The sequence below is a fragment of the Chaetura pelagica genome, unplaced genomic scaffold, assembly GCF_000747805.2.
Source record: "Chaetura pelagica isolate M959 unplaced genomic scaffold, ChaPel_1.0 scaffold107, whole genome shotgun sequence".
Classification (NCBI taxonomy): domain Eukaryota; kingdom Metazoa; phylum Chordata; class Aves; order Apodiformes; family Apodidae; genus Chaetura; species Chaetura pelagica.
This window is the reverse complement of record NW_009953979.1, coordinates 3,668,158-3,677,472: the sequence shown is the minus strand read 5'-3', so window position 1 is coordinate 3,677,472 and position 9,315 is coordinate 3,668,158. Positions and strand designations below refer to the sequence as shown.

General features: G+C 42.0%; 1 protein-coding gene across 1 annotated transcript; it reads right to left on the bottom strand.

The window, feature by feature from the left end:
• Positions 1-2,601: 2,601 nt before the first annotated feature.
• On the bottom strand, positions 2,602-3,515 carry LOC104392761 (antimicrobial peptide THP2-like). The gene is made up of 2 exons (XM_010002197.1): positions 3,458-3,515; positions 2,602-2,726 (listed from the first exon to the last, which is right to left on the bottom strand). The coding sequence occupies exons 1-2, from the start codon at positions 3,513-3,515 to the stop codon at positions 2,602-2,604; spliced, it is 183 nt and encodes a 60-aa protein (XP_010000499.1).
• Between the last annotated feature and the right edge of the window lie 5,800 nt (positions 3,516-9,315).

Here is a 9,315-nt window from a genome sequence, read left to right as displayed (position 1 = left end):
AATGATTTTTAAGGTCCCTTCCAACCCAAATTGTTCTGTGATTCTGTGATATAAATGCTGAGATTTTGGCAGGAAAATGAAACTCTTTTCCAAAGAACTTTTCAGAAATGTGGGCATCCACACAGAGAGCTGAAGAGAGTGTGACATACAGCTACGGGAGTGTGAGGGGAGATGATAAGGAGAGAACAATATAAGATTTTCTCCATCTGTTATCTTTTATGCCTCTTCTCAGAAGGATGGGTGGGGGGAAAAGGCAAAACTTACATCAGCTGCTGTGAAATTTCAGGACAAAGAACTTCTGGACAGAAAAGAAGTGGCAGAAAACGTTGTACTACACACACAAAAAAACGAAAACAAAATCCAAACACAAAACCAAACAGACACATAAACAAAACCCTCACAACAACAAACAAAAAAAACCCAACCAAACACACACACAAACACCACCCACCTCCTCTTCCCCCCCGCCCCAAAACCAAACCAAAAAAGCCAGCCAAAACCAAAATAGACCTACATCTTTTCTGGGATTCTCATGGGCATTTTCCAGAAGCCAGAACATTGGGTCTCACATGCTGACTTCTTAATGGATGGTGGGTGTCATTTTTTAGCTATTTCTCTTTCTCTTTCCCCAAGAAAAGATTTCTGAATAGTAAGAAAAAAGGTATTTTGGCATCTGAACACACACCCACAAAGGGAAGCTGAGCGTTTCCAGCCAGCCTATCCACTTGGTACCAGAGGGCAAAGTCTGCAGTCCATGTCTGTCTATCCCTGGACACTTTTTTCTTCTTCTGCTCCAGAAAAACTCAAGTTAAGAAGCAGTGGAAATGTAAATTGTTGCCCTCCAGGGTTTATGTGTCAAACCTCAGGCAGGATCATTGCTTTCAGCCCATACAACAAACATGTTTCAGTGATGTGAATGCTAAGCAACAATAATTTATTCAAAGAGAGGGAAGGCAATGCAGAATACATTTGGATTCGCTCTACATAAAGAAGCTTTTTGCGTTAAAAATGGGAAGTACATGAAGCTTTGTAGCAGGATCTGGTGGTCTTAGCAGAAAGAGGATTGAAAGCAAATTCCTGGGCTCAGAAGAAATTGTCATCACTCTTGAAAGGACCGTCTATTAATATCCCATGGTCTGCACAAAGGAAAAAAAACCAACAAGTTCAGATTCTTCTTCTGCTTGTATTTCCTTTCTACTTACTGTTAGTCTGTGCATATTTTACTCTTGGGTAAGAATACTTTCCAAAACTTCTAATGTCATGCATTATACTTTCAAAAATACCTGATGAACCTCGGGCCATGCACATGACCTGAGTATTGGAGCAGCTCTGCTCTGAAGACAGGCTGGGTTGGGGCTGTTCAGCCTGGAGAAGAGAAGTCTCCAGGGAGACCTGAGAGCACCTTCCAGGACCTGAAGGGGCTACAGGAAAGCTGGGGAGGGACTTTTGACAAAGGTATGGAGTGATGGGACATGGGGGAATGGTTTCAAACTGAAAGAGGGGAGATTTATATGAGATACTACAAAGAAATACTTTGCTGTGAGGGTGGTGAGACACTGGCCCAGGTTGCCCAGAGCAACTGTGGCTGCCCCATCCCTGGCAGGGTTGAAGGCCAGGTTGGATGGGGCTTAGAGCAACCTGGTCTGGTGGGAGGTGTCCCTGCCCTTGGCAGGGGGGTTGGAACTAGAGGATTTTTAATGTCCCTTCCAACCCAAGCCTGTCCATGATTCCATGTATAGTCATGCTGGGACAGCCCTGTGCTGTCATATCTGTGAGTAAGAAGAGTGTTTTCCTATTGCTTCATGAAAAGTAAGCAATTAAATTCATATCCCTTGATAGTGTGGTGAATGCCTTCATTCCTGAGTGAAAATAGAGGGCTACTTTTCAAATTATAATGCCTTTTAGCACACTCTTGCACTTCCTGCACACTTTTGATGTCACTCAGTGTTCTGTGTTCACCCTACATTGTAACTTAATTCTCCACTGTTCCCCATACAGCACAGCAGCCCAGTTCTGCAGGTACCAAACCCTGATATATTGTTCTGGCATAAGATCTGTAAAGGAGCCCAACAGAGCTGGGGCAGCCCAATGAAGACATCTTCAGCCCCACTTCATCCTTTTTGCTGGGTCTGATCATACTCTCTTCTCTCAAGTAACAAGCAAGGACAGGTGGAAATGGCCTCAAGTTGTGCCAGGAGATGTTTAGTTTGGATGTTCAGATAAAAGGGTTGTCAGGCATTGGAACAGGCTGCCCAGGGAAGTGGTGGAGTCACCATCCCTGAAGGGATTTAAAGGATGTGCAGATGTGGTGCTGAGGGACATGCTTTAATAGTGGACTTAACAGTGCTGAGTTAACAGCTGGACTTGACCTTAAAGGCCTTTTCCAGCCAAAGTGACTCTATGATTCTCTGTCTACAGTGCACATGTCAGCAGAAAGAGCCCTGTGGAGCTCAGCTGCTTCAACTCTTGACTGTCCTCATGGCACAATAGGTATTTTTCCTTACATCCAGTCTGAACACTCCATAGCACCCTGGGGTTAAGGGCACAGAGGAAACAGGTTTGTTCCCTGACACTGCAGATGAGCCTTGGTGTGTGTCAAACTTACGATTTGCAGCAGGAGCCGAATCCAAAACAACTTCCAACTCTAACCAGATGGATGGGACATCTTCCAGAGTGACAGTTGCTCCTTTTACAGAAAAACATGTCCCGTCGGGGTGAAGATAAACCTGCAACAATAGTAAAATGTTTCCTTCCCCCTCATGCTGTAGGGCAGGGCAATGCAGTTATAACACCAGCAGGGTTTCGCATTTTTTGAGCCACCTTCACCACTAACTTACCTCAGGGAATTGCCCAGATTTGGCCATGTTAAAAGGCCATGTAAGAGTTGAGATTGCAAAGCAGGTCTACACCTTGAAGAGGTGGGATCCTTTGCTCATAGTGCATTAAAATGGGTGGCCTTGAAATCCAGGTGGAGAATGATACAGATCTCCTGACTCATTGTCCTTTACCTTCTGAAAAATGATCATGGAACCAAAGGCTTTAATACTGGCTCCTACCTGAAAGCAGTTGGCCACACTTCATTTTCACCTGCACATGCACTGCTGAGTGTGCTGTTATCCAAAGATCATGGCCACCACAAAGACCATCTCAGGTGTCTAACACCAGAGTGTTCACCTTGATCCTGGTTGATTGGATGAGGTGATCTCCAGAGGTCCCTTCCAACCTCTAACAGCCTGTGATCCTGTGATCTTTTTAGGAAGACACCAGGAATGCAAAATGACTTTTCTTCAGAAGTCATTGTTTCTCCACCTTTGAAACAGTTTTAACATAGGAGCACAGACACTGAACTAACTAACTTGTGCTCATTTTCTAGCAAACTTAACCACTAGAAGTTAAAATGTACTTGGAAATTCATTTGAGGTACACAGAAAATGGTAGCATCTCATTTCCATCTTACCTGGAGAAACCTGGAGTGCCAAGAAGAGAAGAGAAAAGAGCAGATATAGGATCTTCATGACTGTGGATTTTCTGTAGGGATTTTTTTTTGAAAACTGTATGAGAGACAGTCCCTGGGATCTACAGTCTTCTGAACTCTACACATACTATGTCAATAAAAATGGCATTTATATGGTCTTTTTTCCTCCAACTTCCAAAAAAATAACCACCCATATGACATCATGATTGCAGTGTGAACATTTCTGGGAGAAGTAAATATATCTGGGGCAATGTGCTTTCTGGATATGTGAACATGAGGCTATTTTAATAGTTTGATTGCTCAGATTTCTTTCGTATTTTGTTCATCATCCTCAGCCAAAATGCAATCATAACTTTAAGTGAAACATTTCTCTGAAAGACAACCAACACTAAGCAAAATGAGGTCATTATGCAGTCAAACTTATACATTTTAGAAAAAAAATGTTTGTGCTGTGAAGTTATAACTTATTAACAAATAATGGCTGAAATCAACTTTCTCGAAGTCTGTAGTCCTGTCTACAGGCAGTAGATCAAGAATGAAAATGTACCACCAAACCAGGTCCCATTTGACAAATGAAATTTGAAAAGCAATCATGTAATGTCTTTATGGAAAGAGTTAATAATGGAATTAATATCAACAAAATGAGATACAATAATAGCCTGGAGTAGGAAGTTATGGATAAAGAAGAAATAGTTGATGGCAGATATCTTGGCATTAGAGGGTCTTCTGAGCTGTCACAAAATTTTCTTAAGCAAGGCAGGGAAAGGAGGTTGTGCTGAAATGTCAAATGCAAATGGAATGGTAGAGGGTGGCCCAAAGCAGCTTTGAAATGAGTATTAGAAGTTTTACACAAATTTCTGTCTATTTGAAAATATCGGAAGAAACAAGTAGTCAAATTTAACAGTTCTGAAAATCAAACAGAGTCCTTAAGATAAAGACATAGAAAAAGAGATATATACTGGTTTCCATCAAAGACACCACCATTTTTTTCTGGATCACAGACCTCTCTAAAGTAACCAGGCCCAGCCAGATTTTTTTTTTCCCAGGATTTTAGAAGCAGAGAATTTTTATCAAAGTATTTCTAGGAATTAGCACATATCTGAAATCCTTATTCAACCTGTGCAACTTCTGAGAAGCTTCAATTAACCTTTTTTTAGTAATCTACAAATTCAGGTTAATAATGCAGAAGCTCTGAGGCAGGGGGCTGGAGGAAGAGACAACAGCAGACATTCAAAGAAAGACTGAAAATAACTGTGAAGTTACCAGGTAACAGATGACCCCAGAAGCCAAGCAAGCCCTGCTCTTGGTTCCTTCTGTCCAGAGGACTTTGGCTGTGGGGCTGAAACCCTGTTTTATTAGGTGTTTCTTAGGGGGAGTGGCAAATGCAGGTGCACATTGAGCCAATAAAAAAGCTCCTCTTATTTATTTAATTTTTGTGACTTCTAATCCAACCAGAATCATGATGCTTTTCTTCTCCCAGTAAAAAAGGAGGCTTCCTCTCTAAACCTGTTGAAGTTTTTTCTTCTGGAAAATGCCAGGCTACTCATGCAATACCTCTTGTGACACTCCAGTTTGTGTAAGATACATTAAGCCACCACAGTATGTGTCAAACATCTTGTGACATACGTTGAACAGTCCCCTGCTCAGGAGCAACATCATCCATTGCAATACAAAACATCTGCTTGCTCTTCTGCACTCCCAGTTAGTTAATTTTCTGGTCCATAAATACAGAATATAAGAACAGAGAACGAAAATATGAGACTAAAAGAAATGTCCATTTATGGACAATAAGGATGCCTAAGTAAAGAGCATGAGATGTACAGAAATAGAGTGAGTGCATAGTGGTTATTTCCCTGCACACACTTCCAGATGATGGAAAATACATCAGTTTAGGGAAATCAAGTACCAGAGGCTGCCTCTGGACCCTCAGGCCTCAGAGCTCCTGAATGAGCATTTTTCCATGACTTTTTCTGGTCTTCTTGTATTTCTGACCTCCACAGGACCTTCAGCTGATAACTCCACAAACATATTATGCCTTAGGAGAGCATTCATTTTTATTTTCTTATCTGCTCTCACTCTGCCAGTTGATCACCTCTGTTTTTTTCTGTCAAGGGAAACAGCAAATAAATATTCAATTTTCCCCTTGCTACATCACCACTGAGGCTGTGGTCTTTTCTTACACTACCCCTCACTTATTTCCCCACAATGAAAAGAAAGATTTTGTCAACCACATCTGTCAGATAAACCTTTGAATGGATCCAGCTCTTTCAGTGGAGCATTCCTGTTGTACATTTCTCTTTTCAGTTTTCTTATGTCCTTTGGGAATGGGCTGTCTAGAATTGCAGGCATTGTCCAAAATGCATTTTGGATTTGTACAGTGCCTAATCATATTTGTTCTTCTGCTTTCAGCTCCTTTCCCCCCTCAATTCCTAGCATTTTCCTTGCCTTTTTGTCCACAGGTCAACACTAACATTTCTAGAGTCCACAGTTCCATTAGTGCAGTTTTGAAGTAACTCCCTGATGTTCTCCTGCAACTTCATGCTGGCTCAGCTTGCTAAGAGCTTTTCATGAGTGCAAACTAGATTTCTTAGGAGGAAAGTGAACCAGAAGTTTTGCTTTTAAGGTTTTCCAAAGGTACTCCCAAGGTATCCCAAAGGTACTCCAGTGCCTAGTGGATAATAAACCAATGTGTGGGCTACACCACTTGAAGGTCCTGCAGAGTGTAAATAACCTTCCTTTCTTTTGGACACCTGGAGAGTTGGGAAAGGGGACATCAGCCATTCAAGGAGAGGCTGAAGGACCTGTCTTTGTTCACCTTGGAGCAGACATGACTAAGGGTAATTTAAATGCTGTGGTAATGCTAATGGTAGCTACAGAGAAGATGGAGCCACACACTTCTCAGAGCTGCACAGTGGAAGGATGAGGACTAAAAGACACAAATTGCAATGAGAGAAATTCCAGTGAGATAGAAGGAAAAAAAACCCTCTCACAGTGAGGGTTGTCAAACACTGGAATGGGGCCCCAATCTCAATTCCCATATAGATATTCAAACTCAACTGGAAAAATCTCTAAGCTGTCTGGTCTATCTCTGAAACTGGCTCTGTCTGGAGGGATGGATGGATCAGATAGTTTCCAAACACATATTCCAACTTAGATGATTTTGTAGTTTATTCAATAGCAAAATGCAAGTCAAACTGAATTAATAAATCCAGAAATTGTGCAGAGGAACCTCAGCACAGTCTCTAAGGTCTAGTGGTCTTTTCCTATCTCCTCATCTTCCATTGCACCAAGTCACTTGCTGACATACACAGTAGCTCTCCAAAGACACCAATATTAAATCATTTTCAGACAATATTTTACTTTACACCTCACATCACTCAAGAAACAAATGTGATTCATGCAATATTTTAATAGGACATCTGAAGTACATCACAACAGGTTATGACCCATTTGCTATTTTGAGTGATTGGTGTTTCCAATTGACCAAGATCTCTGCAAAATACACCACGTCTGACAGATGATCAAAACTAAACTGAAATATTTTAATTACTTGTCAGTTTCTCAGTGTAGTTATTAGTGATGTGATTTTTTAAAATACTTTGATATTAATTTCTTAAATGTGCAGACGTATTCCCAGACATGCACACACAACATGGATATACATGCATGTGAAAACATACCTACAAATGATTCCCCTTCAATGCATACCCTGATAATTGATATAGATTTTTATTTTCTATATATTTTTATAAGGGAACTCCTTTTGCAGCAACTGAAAATGAGAGTTGAATTTCTGGTGTGTCTATGAACTTCTGGCCACAAAGCAGAAAATGGAGGGAATAAAATTACAAAAGTTGTGGTTACTTTGCAACTCACCAGGAGTTTGTGGTTAGCTTGCCCACCAACTGCTGTGGTTACTCAACCTGATTCCTCAAGGAAGCGGAGGTGCATCATCATTTTAACCATGTCCAAGGACAAGTAATGTCAAGGAATTGGCTTTAACACTGAGCTTTCTTGATGCTTATAATGATAAATTCTACATGACAAATCCCATTGCTACCATCTCTGGCAGGAGATGGGTAAGGGAGAAGCAGAGGAGGCATGGAGGACCTTTGGTTGTCCAAAGCTCATAGCACTGAGGCAGGGCTTATTGAGACTTGAGTTTGTGGCTCTCAGGGTGGAAAACCTTTCCAATTCCCTGTTCTTCTGAGCAGGAGACAGTTTCATACATCAGGAGGGCCATGGCAGTGTTTTGCCCTTCACAATCCCAGCACTTTTCTCCAGTGCCTTTTGCTGGTAAACCTGACTTACACCAGTCAATGTAGCACCAATTATGTGTTCCTTCACCCAGGGTATCTGAGCAGGACAGTTAATGGGATCCAGCCCAGCTAAGTTGGTCAGCACCTCACAATTACTTAGCTCTGAAGCTTAGGTAAGTAATCCTTTCTACCCAAAATACCATCAACAAGTCTTCACTCACAGAACTATAGAATCATAGAGTCATAGAATGGAAGGGACCTCAAGGATCATCTGGTCCAACCTTTCTAGGTACTACTATAGTTTATATGAGATGGCTCAGCAGCCTGTCAAGCTGAGACTTAAGACTGTCCAATGTGGGGGAATCTACCACTTCCCTTGGGAGACTATTCCAACCTTTTGACTGTCCTCATGGTGAAAAGTTTACCTCTTGTGTCCAACTGGAATCTCCCCAGTAGCCACTGGTGCCCATTACTCCTTGTCTTTTCTATACAACTCATTGTAAATAGGGAGGCTCCATCTTCTTGGCAGCCACCCTTTAAGGTCTGGAACACTATAATAAGGTCTCCCTGAACCCTTCTTTTCTCAAGGCTGACCAAACCCTGTTTTCTCAGCCTCTCTCTGAATGCAAGGCTCCAGGTGTGGTCTGACAAGTGCCAAGTAGAGCAGGATGATGACTTCTTTACCTCTGCTTCTGATGCCCTTGTTGATGCAGCCCAGCATCCTGCTGGCTTTCTTTGCTGCTGCAGCACTCTGCTCACTCATGTTGGTCCTGATCAGGAGATCAATGTATTTTGATGTGACAGACACAGACACACTATATACTTTCTATGGAATTTATAGTATAGAAGTTCAGACTCTTCTAGAAAGCTGCAGAAGCTGTTGGCAGCAGTTGCATTGCCAAAGTAGATCCACCAAAAGGAGGATAACCTAGTCTAGTGTGAGGTGTCCCTGCCTATGGCAGGGGGGGATGGAACTAGATGATCTTTCAGGTGACTTGCAATCCAAACCAGTCTGTGATTCTACAGCTCTATGAAGACATGGAGCTCAAATTGCAGCTCTGAACATCGTTGCTGACTAGGTGTCTGTTTCTGTGGGGAGGTAAACACTTCTTAACTGACATCTCTGATGTCTCAAGTAAACCTTTCTGGGTCTCCGTTCACTCCTCTTGGAGACCAGCAAACACAGTTTTCTCCTGCAATCAAAATGTGGTTTCACCAGACCAGACACACTCACTGGAGTGATGTGAAGGAAGGGGTTAATGAAAGCAGGATACTCGTTAGAGTTGAGATTAATGGAAGGAAAAGAAATTGATAAAGGCCAGGAGGTGAAGCTGCCTGTCCAGAACCAGGCAGAGTTATCAACAGAGGATGTGAAGAGTCTCTACCACTGTCTCTTCTCCAGCAGGTGCCCCAGACCCAAACACAACTGTTTTCATAAAGGTTTGGGGATCCTGGCAGTGGAGTCATGGGCCAATATAAAAATAATTTTTTAAAAAGCCTTTTCCATTCAAATTTTTCCTGTAATTCATTGTCTTCTAGAGACAATGGAGAGTCTGCCTTGTGACAGCTTTCATTGCAAGG